The 21,051-nt window shown below is 32.4% G+C and overlaps 1 protein-coding gene across 1 annotated transcript in view; it reads left to right on the forward strand.

The window, feature by feature from the left end:
• The window catches only part of LOC143245891 (serine/threonine-protein kinase ATR-like), a 107,006-nt gene that overhangs the window by 10,523 nt on the left and 75,432 nt on the right, over positions 1-21,051 (forward strand). Inside the window, exons 3-6 of the mRNA XM_076492144.1 lie at positions 173-229; positions 8,749-8,860; positions 13,571-13,662; positions 18,032-18,210. Coding sequence (XP_076348259.1) covers positions 222-229; positions 8,749-8,860; positions 13,571-13,662; positions 18,032-18,210 — 391 coding nt within the window. The 5' untranslated portion in view covers positions 173-221. The remainder of the gene's footprint in view (positions 1-172; positions 230-8,748; positions 8,861-13,570; positions 13,663-18,031; positions 18,211-21,051) is intronic.

Here is a 21,051-nt window from a genome sequence, read left to right on the forward strand (position 1 = left end):
AGTAAATCTGTTGTACTTTTCTTAAATTGATAATTAAAATATCTTTATTCCTTATCTCCATATGCAGCAAAACATTGAACCCAATAAAGCACCCAGATGTTCCTCAGTTTTCACCCTTTGATCATTTCCATATTTTATGTTAATAAATCTAAAATAGCATTATTTCTAGTAGGTTTCTTGACTAATTGGTGAAAAATTCATCTTTTCATGGGAGATTTTGAATGATAAGGTAAGACTTTAGAGAGCTGGAGATTTCATATTTTATTAGATTCAAATACAGCTTAGTTACTAAACTAAATTACAGTGGAATTTTATTGTATCAGTATAGTAGTTTGATGTTATCTTAAAATGTATATTAAAAACCTGAGAAAAGTTACTTTGTTTCACATCCTCCACATGCAAAATTTGATAAGGCTTAGCAACCTATGATTAACAGCAAATGAGTACAAAGTACAAAACTAGAAAAGATACTTGTTTGGTGTATTTCATTATTTACTGTTCTATGTTTTAAGAAAAATTAGTTTATGAACTTGTTTCTAAGTAGTAATAATACACTCAAATGTGACTGTATTTTATGAAATACTAGTCCACTAAAAACATGGCCAAGCAAGTCACTTTGTAAAGGTCAGTATAATAAAAATAATAAATATATATAAGTGTACAATGTTATTAGATTTAAGCTATCTAGACTAAACATTTGGAGTTTTGAGTTATAATTTGTAGTCTTTCTAGAATGAAAAATTCCTAATTTTGTAGTGGTTACAAGGTCAGTCAAATCAACTCAAACCATATAGAGATACAGCAGTGAAAATGAAAAAGTGAAGTATTTTATAATTACCTGAAGGTTATATATGATTTACATGTAAAATCTGAAAAATGTCCTGATGCGTAAATGTATGTGGCACTTCAATATGGTCTGTTCTGACAGTTTAACTTTTTGCATATTATATCAGTTATTAAGGGGCCACTCACCTCCATATGAAACTCCCAATCTTTTGGTCTCCATTTCCAGATTTATTGGCTCCAGCTGTTTGATATGTTTAGTCAAGATGGGTTCAGTCTTTACCTGCATGCTTATCCATCTTCTCTGAGTTCTCTCTCTTATTCAGACTCCTCCATGTCAGTCTTTCTCAACTCACTGTTCTGGCCAGCACAGTTGTGATTTCATCTCTTCAACCTTTTTCATTCATGCCTCTTTTTCTTTCCCAATCCCTTCTTTGGCAAAATCATTCCTCCATTGTTCCTCAGCACAGATAGCTCTCATTTAAATAAGTGGGAAATACAAAACAAATAAACCATTTTTCCTCCAGCCAAAGCCACACTCTTCACAGGTAGCCTTCCTTCTTTCTTGTGCTGTTCACCCTTCCTTTTTGCCAGTTTATCAGTTTATCTTGTGTTTATGTTACTACTTCTGACTTTTCCAAATGAATGTTCCACACCTTTCTAGCTTTTTTACTTAGCTCTTGGACAATGGTTCATCCATTTTTTACAATTTAATCTATAGAGTAGCATTATCCGATACTTTTCATTTTCTCATTTCTCCCACATTGTTTTCTCTCCCATACTTTCTCCTGTTTCATTCCTTTCATGTCCTTCATCCTTACTGTTTAATTGCCCTATGAGATTGAAATTTCATTATTGACCTTCATAACTTTTACTTTCCTCCATTTTAACCTTTGTCCTCTCATTTGATACACCATCTCTTCTTGATGACTAATTTTTTGCTTCTGTTTGCATGTAGTTGTTATTGGTTGGCTTTGCTATTGATATTTATATGTTCTTCTTTATCCCACTCATAATGTTTTACTGAAATAACAATGCATGAAGAGGTAAGGACTTTCACACCTATTTTACTTCCATCTGTGTGCATCTTTGTTCCCAATCTGATCCTGATTATTTTTTTTGCCCCATGCAAACTCTTTGTTGTTATGTTACCAACACTGCTTCTTTCCATTACTCCTATTTCTGTCTTTTATCTCCTGGAACTCATTTTTTTTTTATACAGGGTTTCTCGTTGTAACCCTTACCTGTTGGCTTTATCAACTTATTAATCTGGTTTATACATCATTGACAAATAATTCTTGTCACTTCTTTCAAGTTTTCTCTCACCAGATCTGTCTTGTCACCCTTTTCATGGCTGCTCTCTTCTGTTGTACATTAGAGAAGATTATGCAAATTGGTATCTGAAACTTATTTTATATGGTGGTTATACATTATCTTCATAATGTGAACATCTTTTCCTCACTGGGCTATTTCTTGCAACCTGTTGCTATTCTCCATAACATCCATAGACTTCAAATGGTAAATTCTCACTCTATTTTTATCTCTTACCTTTATAGTAGTCTTTTTACATACCTGCTTCTGCTCTGTAGCAAGTGATACCTATTTGGGGTACTTAGCTTTAAATCTGCACCACATTACTTTACGGGTCTGTAATTCTTACTGATTAGGTGGAGTGTGTCACAAAACCTGTAACAGATTGCATCAAGTCATGGACTATCATGAGTAAAGCAATGTTGGGACTGACCTACTCTTCATAGTTTTAAGCTGTTGTATTTCTACAGATTCTAATGAATTGTTCCCTCACATACAGTTGAAGGAGTTTTGCCATTTACCAGTTCCTAGCCACTAGGGAAGTGAATCAAGTAGCTTTTCTTTCCGAGTGAGATTGCTTTCACTTAATCGGGAATAGGGCTGTAGTGTTCTGTTGGTTTAGATGGTGAATACTCTCTTTCTACCTTATAAGAAAAGACAAATTCCCACTGTCACTTGAATTTAAAATTGATAAATTCACCGCATTCTGTTCACCCCTTTGTTTGGATTTTTCTCATTCTACTGCTGTATAGATGTTAGTTCCTGGTCAGTCTGGTGTTGGATTGGCATAAGACTGGCCAACACAAGTCCTAACATATGTGGTTGGTAGGGATCATTCATCCACTGTGGACCATAAAAAAATTTATTAGCACCATTAGTTTTGGACTGGAGTTTACTCATCACATTAGCATTTCTCCTTCCTACTATTGATTGGATGTTATGTTTTCAGGTGGTCTGGGGTTTGCTCTGTGCACATGTGCCCAGTGTGAGGTTTAGGGATAGAAGACAGTAAGGACCTTCCTTCTACCACTAACTAAAAGACAAATGCTCAGTGCTCACTGCTCTTGAAGAGGTGTTGAACCTCCAAATATGGTCTGAAGTATCCTAACCACTTTCAGACCTGCCAATTCTTATGATTTAGATGTAATTGTTTTGATTTATTTATCATTTTATACCTGTATGAATTTTTGTAGTAGTTTAAATTCTAATAATTTTTGATAAGTAATTCACTTCTTTCAGCTATACATCTCAGTCTTACAAATAGTTTATTAAGAAGGAACATAAATAGTTAGCATCAAGGGTGTGCTGATGATTTTTTGAGAAGAAAATGGCAGAAAAATGTGGTTCTGTTTCATTCCTAATGATTCCAACAAAGAAAAGAAATGTTTATAGCAAATAAAACTGCAGGCATAAGTGTTTAAAAAAAAGTTCAGTGTTATTGTATCATCCCCAAAGAGTATGAATTATGCAAGATGTACAGTTTGTGTTTTTGATCTACAATTGCTCATCTATGTGACAGTGTTATCAAACAGCATTTCAGCAGTACTAAACACCAAAATGATTGTTTGAGGTCATCTGGAATTAGCAAACCAAACCCATTTTTTGTAAAACTTGATATCAAACCAGAAAATAATGTGATCAGAGCTGAATAACTAGTCTCCTCTTTCACTGTGAAACCTAACTTTCTTTTGGCAGTTTCAGACCATGTCTCAAAAATTTTACCAAAATGTTTCTGGACTTAGAAATTACAGAAATAAACAGATGCTTTAGAACCAAGACCGATGTAACAGTTGGAGAAATGACTAGCAGTGTTCATAATCAGTTGTATACTGTAATTAGCAAGTACTAAAAGAAACATAATTAGTGTAGTAACCCACTAATTATCACACTCTGTGGGTTCTTTATAGACAACTTCCAAAAATTGTTCATCTAGGTAACTTTTTGCATCAATCCATTCACAATTTCAGCATGGGATTCCAGCTATTAAGTGAGCAGGTGTAAAGTATTGTAGTAGAAATTAATATTTTCATAAACTGAAAATTAGTCTATGGTTGACAAATGTCTGTTATTTTCTTACCCTTCATTTTGTTTAATTCATACTTTTTATATGTTACCCATTATTTCATTTATGTGGGTCCCTGTGGGATGAGGTACACCCTAATTGCTTCTGTTGTCACTTGCCTTCATTTTATGACAGCTGAACCCATTTCAGTATATTCCATTTTCCTAGCATTGTTTATTTTATAATTATTTTTGTCTCATTTGAAATCTCAAATAACAGTTGAGTTGAGTTACCTTAGGTACTATGGTTACAGAGCACTTGTAAGCTTCACCATATATAAGATTTAATTCCTTTTGCCTTAGCTTACCATCAGAGAGACTTTCTTCTTGGTTTTATGCCCTTTAGATTTCTTCCCTGTCTAGTTTTTCAGTTTTGTTTTATCCAATCTACTCTCCCATAGTAATGTTTACCTTTTACCTTTTTTCTTAGGTGTTTCACATATATTTAGGGATTTTTTTTTATATATACCTTTTCCTCCTTGTTGTTGGCAGGTTTCCCATTTTCCTTTGTTTCTCTCCACATGTAGCATCTTTCCTTTTTGGAATTTCTTGGGGAGGACACTGCTATTTATTTCCTATCAATTGCTGATAGGGATTTTCAGTCAGATCTTTTTTGTCACTGATCTATATTTTGGAATCCTTCTGTACATTTATAACCATATGGGGTATCTTTCATGCTGTATTCAGTTTTTTTTTATTTCATTCTGAGATATTGTCAACTTTATTGTCAGTTTTTCATCCTTTATCTATCATATCTATGGGTTTTATCCATTTGTCTTGTATGATTGATGCTGTTTGAAGTACTAAATTGATCAGTCTCACTTCAATCACTTGGGTCTTTTATCACATTTGGGTTTTCAATTTCTGCATGTCAGGGTATGCCACATTACACATTCTTATTTTCTATTTTTAAGTTTTTCACCATGTGATTTGGTCTAATTTTTCTGCCTTGACTTTTGGATTTGTTTTATAAATTCCCAAGTAATCTTCTCTTCTGTTTTTGGCCTCTAACTCTTCATCCTTTTGTTTTGGTTGTTATTATGTCCAGACAGGATTACATCCAGTTTTTCATGTTAGTTTTTCTTCTTCAGTCAGTCTTCTTCCCAAAATATTTATTCATCCATGTCACTTTGGTACAGATCTCTATAATTGATTTCCTGGGCAGCAAGAATCAGGGTTTCTCTGCTGGTTTGCTTCAGTTGTTTCTTTTGTCTGGATCATCTTATTTCCCTCCATTTCATGTCTCATGTAGTATGTTTTTTCGACTTTTCTGTTTCTTTCCATCTTCCACATTTCTTCTCAGTTGGTTCCAGATAACATTATTAGTCCAGTACATGATTTGGGTTGCTTCATCAAGGTTTTTCCATTGAATCCATCTCTTATAATTTCCTTCCTAATGGGTTTTTTTCCTTCCTCCCTGATCTGTTGAATTGTGAATCAGTTGGCCTTTTATTTATCGTGGTTTCACTCAGATCATGCACTTTGTCTTTTTCCTACACGTATAAACTGTTGTCCATTGGAGGTATTTCATCTGTCAACCACTTCTCATGTGTTCATTTCTTATTCATTACTTTAAGTAGCTGTTTCTTTCTTGTCAGGGTACCATAATCCACTTGTTGCCATCTGTCACTGTTTTTTGAGACTGTAACTGGCTAAGTTATTTTTTAGTATATATACCTCTTATTTTCAGGGACATCTTCCCATATTTTTCTTTATGGATCTAGCTTCTTAGTAATTGGAACCTACACTAGTATGTGCCACGGTGTAAGGACATGATGATTTAACCATTATAATTTCATGGCAATGAAACATTCACTCTAGAAATATGGTGTTCCATTGGAATTCTTGTAGGTTTTATCCTTCTGATAGGTTTATTTCATAAGTTTGTCCATTCTAGACTATACTTACTCATGGACTGCATGAGTTAAGTAGAAATAAATAACTGACTATCTCTGCTGTGCCTTTTCTGCTGTGGATTTCTACTGATGTAGATGACAAGGTATTCTCCACTATGTAACTTGGGAGCAAGCAGTCAAAATTGCATCTCACTTCTTTGATTAGGATCCATCATCATACCCAATGTGAATGTCAGTTCATAGTGTCTGGGTTTTGGATTTTGAGTTGAATTAATCAACATAAACTCTCATTTATACTCTTGTTATTCCACCTGTATAGTGGGTCTTAATGGAAGTACTTGCTGCTCAGTACAGTTTGTTTTTTCCCATCAGCTATGCTTCAGTGTTTATTATTTTGAGGGTATGCCTGCACTTGGGGTGGATTTTGTCATTATATATGATATGATGTACATTACACAAGCATCTTTTTGATGCCTGATGTCAGATTCCCAGACTGATTGTATAGTTTCTCACACTGTGTTAAAACAAAACACATTTGTCTGTTCATGGATCAGGGGTGTTGGAGATTTCTTTATGAAATTGAGGTGAAGATGGTATGACCCTCTTTTCTCTTCCCACCAGATGGCTGGGTTTTGAATTGTTTGAATTTTATTTAGTTACTTTAAGACTGAACAGTCAACATTGATTAATGTGAAGTACTACATTATTAATGTGGAAGTCCCTTTTTTGTGTAAAAAATACTGAAAATTTGGTTACAGAGTTGCACAGTAAAGTTTTAGAAAGTTGACATGTATCATACCCTCATTCATCATAAAAACAAATCATCAACTAGCAGGAAGAAGTTAAACAGTTTTGTTACTTGTAAACACAATAGTTGTATACTATCTGAAAAGACTATAGTTTTGATCATGCAGTTAAAGCACAGTTAGTGAGAAACAGCATTAAAACCATTCATAAAATATGTTTGCGCTTTTATATTTGGGAGACGTACAATGTAATGGTCAATCCAATGTTTACTGGTAAAGAATAGCCCAAGAGTTAGTGGTGAGAGCTTCCAATAGTTGCTGCTTGAAATTAGGAATGGTAGTAAATACACCGGTAGGTTTTCCATAAACAAATGGACCAACTACTTGTATTTTTTATACTTTCCCTAATGTAAGATAAAGTTATAATTACCAAAACTTTAATTTTACATGCTGATTTGATTGTATTCAAATTTTTATGTTATTTGATTTTAAATTTAGGATACTTGAAGAGTATCTCAGATATTAAATTTTTACTTCAGTAAATATGATGTATTATTGTATTTCTTTCCATTGAGTTTTGACTACAGTGCATTTGAGTAACTGCATAACTGTAAGTACAACACTAAAATCTCCTATATTGTTATAAATATGCTTTAGAATATATAAAACAATACTAGAAGTAAATAAGTGTACACAGTATTGTTGCAGCAAATGACAGTAGATGAAAAAAAAAAAAAGAGGTATCTAGTATTCCATTTACCATGCACATGTGCTTTTTGCTTAGATATTAGGCATATGTCACTGTTTGATACAGTACTGTTTGCATATTAATTTAGTTAATATGAACAAATATTACTTTGGAAAAGAACAATTTTGATATTTTTTTTAAAAAGGTAACTGTTTTGTTGAAAATGCTATTTTAAAATACTTTTTTTAATTTCATTTTTAAGGCTAGTATGACTGTTGCATTAGTTTTTATCTACCTAAGTAACTTACTGAGTGGAGGAAAAAAATCCCCAAAAATAAGTGTTAAAAATAAATATAAACTAATATAAGATAGTTTGAAAGATATTAAAGAATATATTAAATGAATCCTTCTGATAAAAAACAAAATTGGCTTGCTTGTAATTTTGGTGTAGTGAAAAACTTTTTTTATATATGTACTTTTTCAAGTCCAATTCTGGTAAAACTGACCATTGATTCAATTGTTTATGATGACTGAAAGTTATGAAAAACCAATATGCTAAAGGATATTTTTATTCCATGTTTTTTTTTATCGCTCAGGATGCATGTTTGTCTCTTCTGGCAAATGTTGAGAGACATTGGGTAAAACATTTACATGTGTATAAAATAAAACTTTCTGGTTAATTATAAAATAATTTAAGAAGACATGAAAACGAGATTTAAAATCTGCATGAGTTTCAATTATTTTTAAATAATTTGTTTTTAATTTCAAAAGCTCTGAATTTATAAAAGTATAACATAAAAATAAAATACTTAGCTTTATTGAAACCACATAAAGTGTGCAAAGTTCAAGTTAAACAATATCAACAAATAAGGTGTTTTTTTTGCAGTAGAGTAAAACAGCAGAAGTGTATTGAGTCAGTGCACCTAGATATTTAAGGGTTAACGTAGTTGAATGAAAAGGTTCATGAACTGGAAAATGTACTTCTTTAAGAAACAGTAGCAGTCTTTTCATCACATTTTGAGCTGTAGCATTTTAGAAGTTAAAGAAATGACATATTTCACAAGAAAATTGTTTATGGAGAATTATATATATGTAAAAAAAACCAGCTGTTTTTTACATATATAATTTTCTCTACAAGTGAGTTTTTTCGTTTTAACGGATGTTTATGGAAAACTTAATATTAAATTCATTAATATAATGACATTATTAGTTCTTACATTAGAACAAAATGATTTTTACAAAAGGAGTTAATGTACTTGTAATTATGAATAAGAAAATTTCAGTGTATATTTTTTCTATTAAGATTTCAAGAGAATACTTGCAGAAATTCCTCATGGAAATCTCCAGGAATGAATGCAGTTCATAAGAAAATTTGTGAGTTAACTGAAAAAGCTTGTGAAAAGATGAAAACAGAGGTTTGTATTGTAAATGTGATTACACTTTTTTGATTTACATTGTTTTTCAAAGTGAAATGTGATTACTTACGTGTGTAAATCAGGATGTTGTGTTAGATTTAAATAAACATGCTCTTGAAGTAATTCAAGATGATACTAGTTAAGATTTGCTGTTTAAAAATGCTATGTTATTTGACAAAACTAGTAATGTTTAGAAAGTCCACTCAAAAAAATTTGACTTTAATAAGATAAGTGTGATTCTATTTTCTGTCAAGATACATATTTTAGTCCAATATTCGTTATTTTACTCTAACATTACCACACTTTGTTAATAAGGAGGTAAATTATGTATAGACATTATCAATACTTTTTAGACATGTCAAATATCTCTCCCAACTAGGCAAGGATGTAACTCTACAAATCTGCTTACAGAAAACAAATGCTTTAGTTAACTAAGTTGTTCTGTTTTAAATGCTTCAATAATTCCAAGAAAACAAAGGTTTAGAGCATTCCAAACCTGATAACTTGTTTAAATCAGCTATGTTATAAAAAGCTTTGTGGGTGTGAACAGTAACTGATTTCAGTTTACACTTTTTATCATTATTTTTATTTAACTTGTAGTTTAATAGATGTGCTTGATATTTATGGAGATGATCAACTTGAAACAAGTTTATCATGTGAGGTTCTAAGTGATAAAGTAGACACATATCAGGGTTCAAAATTTTCTATCTAAAGCTGGACATGTCCTTAAAAAATCAAGTTTGACCGGCACTTTCCCATCTATCACTGGACATAGTCACTGGTGGTCATATTCCTAACATATCGGACACAAATACATCCTCCCCTCAAAACTAAGTGAGGCAAAAGTTGTGTATGCACAGCCCAAAGATTTTGCTTAAAAGTATATTCTATAATGAGTGGGAAAATTTGAGATTTAATGTAAGAATAAAACCAAACAAATTTTAAACAACGGTCGTGAACGCTCACAAAATGTGCTTTTTAGATCGCCTTATCCGTGCCATCCCGGATAGTCACGTGACTACCAAACGTTCACGACAATCTGACCATGGCATCTGATAGTAAAAAAACGGGAAAGTCTCACAAACTATTTCAGTTTGGCTTCACGAGCAAGACTAATGAATCAGAATACAATACTATGGAACCCCAAGTGAAAAAACCCAAGATTGTTGATCCAAGCCCAAGTGTTAAAGCAAAACTGTTACTGCTAGTATTGGCCCTAAGCCTACTCGTCGTTTCCAGGATGAATGGAATAGAGGCTGACCATGGCTGGAGTATAATAACACTACCGGACTGATGTTTTGCTCAATTTGTCAGGAATATGACCAAAGTAGTGGAAGGCAGAAGAACACCTTCATAACAGGATCTTCCAACCTGAGATCAAGTGATGTTAAGGAGCATGAAAACAGTAGTGCTCACAGTCCAAGTTGTCAAGCTAAGACTGCAAAAGAAACACCTGATATAACTCCCATAATGAAAGAATTGAGCAAACTTAACCAGACTAAGAAAGATCGTTTGCTTGTGCTGTTTAGGACTGCCCTTTATATGGCTTTGAATGCCAAATCATTCAATGATTTTCAAGAGCTTCTGTTGCTGTAGGAACACAACTTTGGTATGAACTTAACAGAACATTATGCCAATGACAAACAAGCAGTTATCTTTACAAAGTATATTGCAGAAACAATTAGAATTAATGTCAGATCTCGTCTGCACACCTCATTATTCTTTGGCATTATGGCTGACGGCTCAACAGACACTGCCAACATTGAGCAGGAGATAGTCTACGTAAGATACTTAGACAGTGACTGTTACTTAGTAACCCACTTCCTGTGTATGCAGTCAGTAGAGAAGGCACTTAGTTCAGGTAAAGGTTTCTTAATTACCTGGGATGGGGATTTTCTGGATTTGTCCTGAATTCCCAATTAAGAAAATTTAAAATGGACAATATTTTAATTCAGGTTTACATAGTCATTCCATTATTAATATACAACAGTGAAAACTCAAGCATTTTTCAGTTGATTTAAACCAAGAAGAACCATGTATTTACCACTGACAGAATTGGAGCTTAACCTAGCAAAACTAGCGTAATAGATAATGGAGCAATTGAATTTTCCAAAGTACAAATTTACATTTTTTTTTTTTTTTTTTACAGAAAGTAACTGATATTGGGTACTAATTTTTTGTACTTGCAGCATTGTCCATATATGGCAAGTTTCCCAACTGGCTTGAATCAATTGTATGCCTGACAGCTGTCAATTTTGGCACAAATAAAGGACTTGTCAAAAGATTGAAGGTGCAAAAAACCTTATTTGATAGGGATCCATTGTGTTAGTCACAGATTGGAATTTGCAATTAAGAAGACCATCAAGGACATTCATTACCTTGATAGTATCCAAACCTTTTTAGAAACCCTGTGAAAGTTTTATGACAATTTGCCACAGAACTGGGCTGGTTTCAAAGAAGCTGGTAAGGCCAACAACATTGTTGTTAGAAAGCCAACAAAAGGGACAGGAACCTGGTGGATGGCCTACAAAGAGCACACCCTGGAGTAAGTTTCTCATAACTGGCCAGCTTTAGCAGAGCATTTGTATCAAGTAAAGCTGCATGAAAATGGGGAACATGGACAGAAAGCTGCAGGATTATACAGTACTTTGACAAGCCTTAAATTCATCCTGTACATGGACATACTTTTGGCAGTTCTGGCTGTTTTGATATCTCTTAGTGTCAAAATGCAAGACAGTTCTGCTACTGTGAACATTGTTTCTGACAAACTCACTGTTTGCAAAGAGAAGCTGGGCAATCTGAATAATGTTGAGAGATCCCAGAAAATTGTTAAAGAGCTCACAACATGTGAACAAACTGGCAAGTGGTTACTTAGAGGAAAGTTGATTGCTATTAGTGGTCACGCAAGGGCCAGAGGCTCAAAACGTGCTATAAAAGAGACAGTTGCTCAATCCGTGGCTGAAGAAACTGCCATCTTCATAGGTAAAATTGTCACATATCTGAATGAGAGATTTGAAGAATTTGATAAGGATTTTATCGGTGCCTTTCAAATTTTTGAACCAAGCAACTAGCCTAAAAGCAAGGAAGCATTGTCATCTTATGGCCATAATGAACTTCAGACACTATTCGATCACTCTGGTGCTCTGCTAGAAGCTAAGGGTTTCAACATTGCAGCTGATATTTGCCAAGCTGACTTACATGAGACACTGCTCAAAGCCACAAGACTTGCCAAATCCACATGTTAAGTGGACCCAGAATCCACATGTTAAGTCAAATTACTGTTGACGACGGTAAACCTTTCCCTGGGTCAACAGTGTTGGCCTTGGTATGCCTCATGCAGGTGATTTCCGTGTCATCTGCTGAACAAGAACGTGGATTTTCCCAGATGCCAGTTGTTAAGGATGACTGGCAATCCAAACTAATAAATGATTCTCTTAATGACTTGATGACAATAAAATTAGAATAAGACTTGTAATCTTGCAAGTACAGAATTACTGTGCAAGTCTGTAGAATTTTGGTGGAAGGACAGTAAAAAAACCAGATGATTTGTGAGTCCACATGAAACTCACACACGTAGAGACAATAGAGATACTGAGTCTACATCAGCTGATGTTTTAGTGCTGGATGACTAAATCTACCAGTTTGATTGATGTGTCATTTTTAATGGATACAAGGCTTGTTGCCACTTGCTTTGAAATAATGTTTCAGTGCCATAAATAAAATGATTCTGTTTTATATAATAATTGTCTCTACTTGATTTCTTGTTTTCTGTAATGTCTGGTGACAATTTTGAGGTGTCTTGCTAAACTTCAAATGTCTGGCAAGTTTCACTGTCCCGCAGGACCTGTGTCCTGCTGAAAATTTAGAATATTTCTACCACTGCATGTGTTTTTATAGTTTTAGAATAAAACAAGTCAAGATCCCCAAACATTTGTGGTAGTTTTCGTGCTCTTTGCTTGTCAAGATTTCTTAATCATTTGTGGTAGTTTTCATTTAAGTTAATTCTTTTGCATCATTTTAAAATAAAACTAGTCAAGATCTAGTTTTGAGTTGCAAAAAAAAAACAACTCATAAAAAATGTAGCTAAGAGGTGTCTATATCAATCTCTCTTACAAACCAAAGTCAAATTATTGCAAAGTAAAGTAAATGTAAAGTTGTAATGGAGACAAACTTAGTTGAGTGTGTAGAAACTTTTGAATGCATGTTTATGAAGAGATAAGCATGACATTTTGAATAAACTGTGTATGCTGATTTTAGACTTAGATAAGTCAAGAATACCTGTGGAAATTGTATTTAGTTTAATATTCATTCAATTAGGAAATTGCACACTGGTTAAGTTTTGTTTGTGTGAAATAGCTTACACAAGTTGAAATTGAAGTCCAATTGTGACAATGACATTGTGCTATCATATACAATAGTCATTTCATTAAAAAGTTTGAGTAAGCAAAATAACAGGTAAGGTTAGTCTAAATTAAAAACCAACATACAATGAGATGCAATTTGTAGCTGTCATTCAAGAAATTTCTGAGAAAAGTTCCACACAAATAAATAAAAGTGTTAATGTTATAGATGCTCTGTGGCTAGTTAATAATAAGTTTTTTTTCCTTTTCAAGTGTGTTACCATTATTTTTTCATTTCTTGTTTTTTTCATCAGCATTACTATTTTGTTTTACAGTGTGTATTAGAGTTTTCATAATATTTTTTTGACAGAACGTAGCTGATGTGAAATATCTAAATGGGCTCACCACATGTGTGGACATTGTATCCTCTCTATCATCAATAGAAAAAGAGAATGATGAAAGGTGTTTTATCACTGATTTATGATTTGAAAAGTGATTAATGGTTGTTTTAATATAAATTATGATTATCTAACATTTCATCACATAGTATGTTTAGCTACTCCAAATGGTTTCATAATATAATACTATTAATGAATATACATTATTTCATGAAACATTATCTTTCAGTGAGCATGCCATTGTTTAGTATGCGAGGAATGGCTGAGAACATATAACTGCTGCAATCAAGCTGTTGTTCTATAACTGTTAAAGTTGAGTTATAGCTTTGTTTGAACAACAAGTTACCAATATCAAGTGTTTCATAGCTTGCAGAACAGTAATATTATTCTATTCTTTTAGTATTTATATTTTTGTTGGAAAATAATAAAAAAGAGTCAACTACTTAGCATTGAGTTCAGTTTACAAACATATATTGGCTGCAAGATGGCTGCAAATTGTTTTATATAAGGATTGTTTGAAACTTTACATTTCACACTATAATTACATGGATATCTAACTTTCTTCCTAACAGGACAGCTCAAATTAAAGTACACAATACAATACCAAAACACACAATATTACTGCAGGAGTGTTGCAAGGTTTATTCCTATTGTATTTCTATACATCATTTTCCCTAATCTAACATGTAATGCTATTCCCATTATAGCAATGATGTAACCACTTTGAGTGTATCAAGAAACCCAATGATCACGACTGCTGAACTTAATTATAGAATGATGTACCAAATGGAGGTTATATTAAACCCAACAACAACACGAGCAAACATGCTTTTTTTTTTTATCAAAAACTATGAAAACCTGTGAAAAAAAACCCAAAGAATATTAAATTAAATTTAGAAGTAAAAATAACTAAATATTAAATTTCTTGGTACAAGTTTCTTTTCATTAATTACATCAAACTTATTACAGATAAATGTAGAAGCTGCTCACCAGACACAACTCTTAACAATACAGAAAATATTTGTACTCTTTGTTATAGAATATGTGTGTCAGATAACAAACAACATATCAGATAATAATCTCAAAAATTTACAATTATGACGAAACAGACATTTAGGTTAGCCCTAAGGCTCATACAGTTTACCGTTTTAAGTTATTTGCATAGAATTAGCAATGTGTACCCACTTTAAGAAACAGACAAACAAGCTTCATTTCAAGTATTACAATAAAGCAGAAAGGAGAAATGAGCTCACAGCTCACATAAAATCACAATTGTTGCTGTCAAACACATAACATACAATTTATTTTGCAAAGAGAACAATAAAAATAACTGGACACCTGGGGTTCAAATTTGTCATGTTTCTATTTATAGCCATAGCACAGGACAGATATTTTTTGTATGTCGTATAAAAAAATGGGTTTTCTTCAAGTATCTCAGTTCCCTCTCCCGTTCAAAAAAACTCACTTGGGCATTGGAACTTTTATTCCCTCTCCTAAAAAGGGCACTCCACCTTGCTAGTTTTTCAAAACTAATTAAGAAAATATCAGTTATATTTGATATTGAAATAACTGTAATGCCAATTGACACTTTAACCTTGACATACAAGTAACATAAAATACTACTTAGAGTACACTGGAACTGGATCATACAGTTACAACATCAATTAACAGTCAACATGAAGAAGAAGAAAAACCACAATTTATAAACCACAATCTTTGTGCTCTTTCCCACCTCCTTCCTGGTTTTCTAATGAAATAAATATTTGAAATATAATTCTCAAACTCAAAATCTAATAATCCCTCAAAGTCAAACAAATATGTGGAATTGAAAGGGGGAACAGTTGATCCACAAACATCCCTGTTGGGAAGAGCTCACAACTCTCATGGTGTGCTCACTTCTTTTACACAAAATTACTTCTGTGTTGAGGTTTTTGTTTCATTGCACAAACATGATATCTGCCAAAACTATTTCAGTAAAATTAAATAAAGAAGAACTTAATACTGAGAGTTGAAAGGAGATCAAGCAGGTAAGCATCTGATGGGTCTGTGTATGTTGTTGATGAATGAGTTTAAGAACACTAGTTTTTCAGTTTTCAAAACAATACATTATTAGGTGATATACTTGTCTTCACAATTTTAGCAAGACTAAAACTAGCATCTACACATGTATGCATGGTTTTGTACGTCATGTCCTGGTGTCTTTACAGTATTTTCCCTGTTAATTGACGTGACTGCAGCATGTGGTCGAGTAAATTTTATGCATGTGCAGTAAATGTTTGTGTTTTTTAGCATTCACATCCCTATATCATCCTTAATTTTTGCAAATATTGTTATTACATGTGTTACATAAGTGAAACATAAAATATTTACATGATGTTAGAAAAAAACATGTAGGTTCAAGAAGTCTTCATAGAAATGAATAAAAACCTTAACTTCAATAATGTTATTTTGAGCAATATCTCTTCTGAAGGTCAAGTTATTACCCATATTACCAGAGGTATCTTTACTGTGCATTTCACAAGACTTGTGACTTACATTCTAAATTTAATTAAACAACTTTTTGTTTATGTTACACCAATTTGTATATAGCCTATGTTTGCAGCTAACAATCCATTTTTAATAGTACAAACGTTTTAAGTACTTAATTCTATAAGGCAATATTAAATAAAATCCTGAATTTTCCCTGTTAGAAGATGTGACTTTTTTTTCTAAGCACTTTATCTGTTAAATGTTTTTTCTCCACCCCTTGAAAGAGTGAAAAATTAAACATAAAGTACTCACCATAGAATTGTTATTTCCCAGACAAACCATACTTTTGATAGCCTTCACTTTTGTTTAGTTACAGAACTTTTAATAGAAAATCAAATCCTCCTGTCACATCTTCTCTTACAAGATATTAAGAGCTCTCACATATGTTTAATTATATATTACCCATAACAAATAAAAAGTCCATGTTTTTTTCTGTTACACAACATATTACATAACATTTTGTTCTCAACAAATAATAGTAAATTTCACTACAAGTAACTGATGATGGTGTGGATAGTAATTAGACATCCTTCAAAGGGCAATTAATTGTAATTATAAATAGTTGTATACTGATATCAGAAGAAACTGGTAACTTAGAGTAATTTGGTAGTTGGTTACATGATTGGTCAAATTGAATGATTATGTTTGGAGATAGAATATAGAAAATAACAGATAAAATATAAAGCTTCACTAGCTTTGAAGTGTATTTAGAAGGCTTTAGGGATCACACATAAGAAATTTGAGATTTATGAGATAAAGTATTTTTAATCTTATCATAAAAATTACTTTGCACATGTACTACTCAAAACAAATACTCAAAATCTTTATTTTAGTTTATTAAAAATACTTCATTTAATGTATTATTTTTTTGTATGTGAGAGAGTGCAAAATTTTCTGAATATATACACATTATATTGAAAGCTGGAAGTGTTAACTCTATAAAGACTAAACAAGTACAAAGAGAAATTGACTGAGCTAGTGTTGAGAAAATTAATCAGACAAAAGATATAACGTTCATTGGAGCTGTATCAAGGAACTTTGACAGGCATGTGATTCTAGGTTCTTCAACCATTTCCCTCATTAGCAAGGTTTTTGGTTTCAAAGTTTGGCTAGAGGATTTAGAATTTTGAATTCAAATTTTTGTTTATTGGAAAGTTTTTTTGGTTAATAGTGTTCTTCACAGTTACTGCTTGTGAATGAGGATGCTGCTTCTGATTAGTCTGTGGTGTAACTGACAGTCTCCAGTATGGATGTTTGTCTGAAAAGGAAGATCACACAGTCCTTTAGACATAAACCTACATCAGTGACATTGTACTGTTGAATAGCTGGAAATATATTTAGATATTAAATATGTCACCTGTGAATTCAATGCTTGGATCTGCAGCAACACATTTCTTACCAAGTGTAATTAAACTCTCTGTGTTAAGACATTGATTTTGAACATAATATTTTTAACTCATTCATAATGAAGTACTGTTTTCTTTATGAATCCTCTTCTTTCTTTTTCTTATTTAGCTGACCAGTTCTGGTTATCAAATTTTATTTATCTTTTAATTACACACTTAAAACACATCTGACTATTACACACGTAAGTCACTTAAAACACATCTGACTATTACACACGTAAGCCACTTAAAACACATCTGACTATTACACACATAAGTCACTTAAAACACATCTGACTACTAGTCTAACATGCAAAAATTATCAGTATTTCTATTCGGTAAAGAAAATTTGAAATGCCTAGAGAGTTAGTCAAGAGAAGACTTTGTAACAGTACTACTTACCATATCAAACCACCAATAATTCAAATAGTAATAGATCCTAAATCTAATTGAAGTTTGATATTATTTTGTTTGTGAAACGTTGTTTTAACTTTGTATTTATTTAAATTTTTGCACAAGCTTTTCAGATGGAACAAAACGAGCATTAAGTATTAGTCAGATGTTCCAAGAAATGTCTCCACATCCAGTTCTAGTATCTTTGGTTAACTTGTGCCTTGCTGTTGTCCTTTCTCCATCTTTGACATCTGGTATACTTTTGTCATGTGTGAAGCTTATTAATTCCTTGCTTGAGTTAGCAGGTAAAGTTGAACTTCTATGTCACAATATGTAGAAAGAGATTTGTAATGTGATGTCAGTATAGAAATATAAAAAAAAGTATAACTTTTACATTAATACATCTGTAAACAACTTTGTTATGATATATTGGTGTAAATACAACAAATTTCAGGCTTAATCCTCTTTTTTGAGCTTCTCACAAAGTTTCTAGTGATTTGAATTCAAAACTTAATCAAAATAATTTTTATGCTACACCAATAAGTATAACATAAAAACATGAATAATAGTTCATATTTTAATAGTTTATAAGATCTTAATTTTACAAGGGAATATCACAAAAATATTCTGAATTTTTGTGAGTGTGAGAAATGTGACAGTAACTCTTAAGGTATCCCTTCTTCTTTAACTCATTTACCATCTCACCAAGAAGTACAAAATTTACTTTAAGTTTCTCGTTATAATGTCATTATTGCTCAGGCAAAGCATAATTTTCATAGCTTTCACTCTTATTTGGATACGTAACTATCAAATAGAAAATTAGACCCATTTTGACACACCTTCCTGTCACCTTTCAGAAATTTCCAGTAGTTAGCTCTGATATTAAATACTATATTACTTATAAGTAACTGAAAGCCATAGTTTATTTATGAAATTATATCATGTTGTTTTCTGTGCAGATAATCGCATTTAACTTCAAGTATAAGCTCTTTTCCCATGAAAAACGCATTGATTAGCTTAGATTAATCTGTAAAGATTCTTGTTGCATTGTTATAAAGACAAAAAATCGTGATAGTTATGTAATATTGTTTGATTTTTGCATATTATTATTCTGATCTTTGATCCATTATTTAATTAAATAAAAACTTTAGTGCAGTAATGACATTAGTATAAAAATAGGGTTACGTTTCACTGACAATCAACAACAATAAAGGCCCAGATGATGTACTTTATTTCTTGTATTTATATTCTTTATTTTATAAAACAAACTAAAATATAGAAAAGAGGATGACTTAAGGTTAGACAAGGTAAAATAAATAATGATAACATAATAAAGTAAGGTATGCTTGTGAGTAGCTCATGCTTAAAGTAAGTTAATAATGTAACATGAGCTACAGTTTTGCCAAGTGATTTACAACTTATAATGGCACAGACAATAGTTAGACATGGCCCAAAGGGAAAAAAACAATAAAATTGAATTGCAAATAGACATATACTGCTCTTGTAAGTTTAAAGGAATTTAAGATAAATCTTTTTAATCACTTTGCATATAAAATGGTAGAAAAAAAGTTATATATTCATGAAGAAATCTTCAGTAAAAATACTTAATTAATTTTTTTAAAATACCTTCTAATGTTTATTAAAAGTTTGCCAAATTTTGTGTAGGTACACATATACACTGCTGGCCAAAATCTTAAGGCCAATGAACATTCAGAAAAAAATATGCATTTTGCATTGTTAGACTCAACCACTTATTTGAGTAGAGCTTTGAAAGATGAAAATAAGAAAAGGGAAAATAAAAAACAAAAACATTTTTAGCATTTAATAGGGTAAATGGGAACATTATGAAATTAGCCTAAATACTAGCTGGTCAAAAGTTTAAGACCATACCGAAAAGAAATCCTAAACAGTATAGGAAATGCCCAGCAAGAGGTCTCAGTAGTGAGTTGCACGTCTGTCATTGCGAATAACTTCAAACATTCACTTTGGCATAGTTGATATAAGCGTTTGCAGAAGGCTAGCTGGAATGCTGTTCCAAGTGATGAAGATGGCTTCACGAAGATCATGCACTGTTTTGAATTGACGTCCATTTCTATAGACTTTCCTCAAACATTTTCAATGAGGTTCAGTTCAGACGAACACGCTGGATGCTTCAAAGGAATCACGTTATTTGCAATGAAAATGTCCTTTGTCCTGTGGGCATTGTAGATTGCAGCATTGTCCTGTAATGATAGGACAATGACAAAACTTGGCATAGTCCAATATGCCAGATAACCCGTCAAATCCTCCTGCTCAACCCTGGCGAAAGTTTCATAGCCAACCACTTGAAATTCTCGTTCCATATTTCTCAGGGTCTTTTAAGAAATTTGCAACAGCATTTTTACTATGCCCAATCTCACCAGCCAGTGATGGCACATTGAGAGAGACCTTGCTTTTGCAGCTCGACAATTCTGCCACGTTCAAACACTGTCAACTTTTTAGCCTTTGCCATGTTTTTACCCAATGTAACACAGGAGATGTCAGTGGGAGATGTTGACAATGCTAATGCTTGAACACAAATGACTAAATTTCATTACCTGTTTACCGATTAACTCTTTGTTTCAGTATGGTCTTAAACATTTGACCAGCTGGTATTTAGGCTTATTTCATAGTGTTCACATTTTCCATATCAAATGCCAAAAAGTTTTTTATTTCTGTTTTCCCTTTTTGTATTGTCATCTTTTGAAACTCTACTCAAATAAATGGTTGAGTCCCTCAATGCAAAATGCATATTTTTCCTCTTTGTTCATTGGCCAGCAGTGTATACATACTATGTTAAAACTTATCATATGGAAACTGCAATGAGTACATAGTGGTTACGAGGTTGATTGAATCAACTGACCTCGTAGTGAGATAGCTAGTAGGTAATGACATTTCTTAATATTGATTCCATACTTGAGTATAAAATATAATTGTTTTTGTTGCTGTTAGGATAAAACATCCTTAAAAGTAAAAAACATTTATTTGTAAAGACTTGATATTAGTAACTCTAAATTTTATATGAAGAAAGAGATTCTTTGAGATTCAAAAACCACTTTTCTTTTGCTAACAATTCATGTTTTTGAAAAATATGTACACTGTAATTTATATATAGATATAAATATTGT

The sequence above is a fragment of the Tachypleus tridentatus genome, chromosome 3, assembly GCF_004210375.1.
Source record: "Tachypleus tridentatus isolate NWPU-2018 chromosome 3, ASM421037v1, whole genome shotgun sequence".
Taxonomy (NCBI): Eukaryota; Metazoa; Arthropoda; class Merostomata; order Xiphosura; family Limulidae; genus Tachypleus; species Tachypleus tridentatus.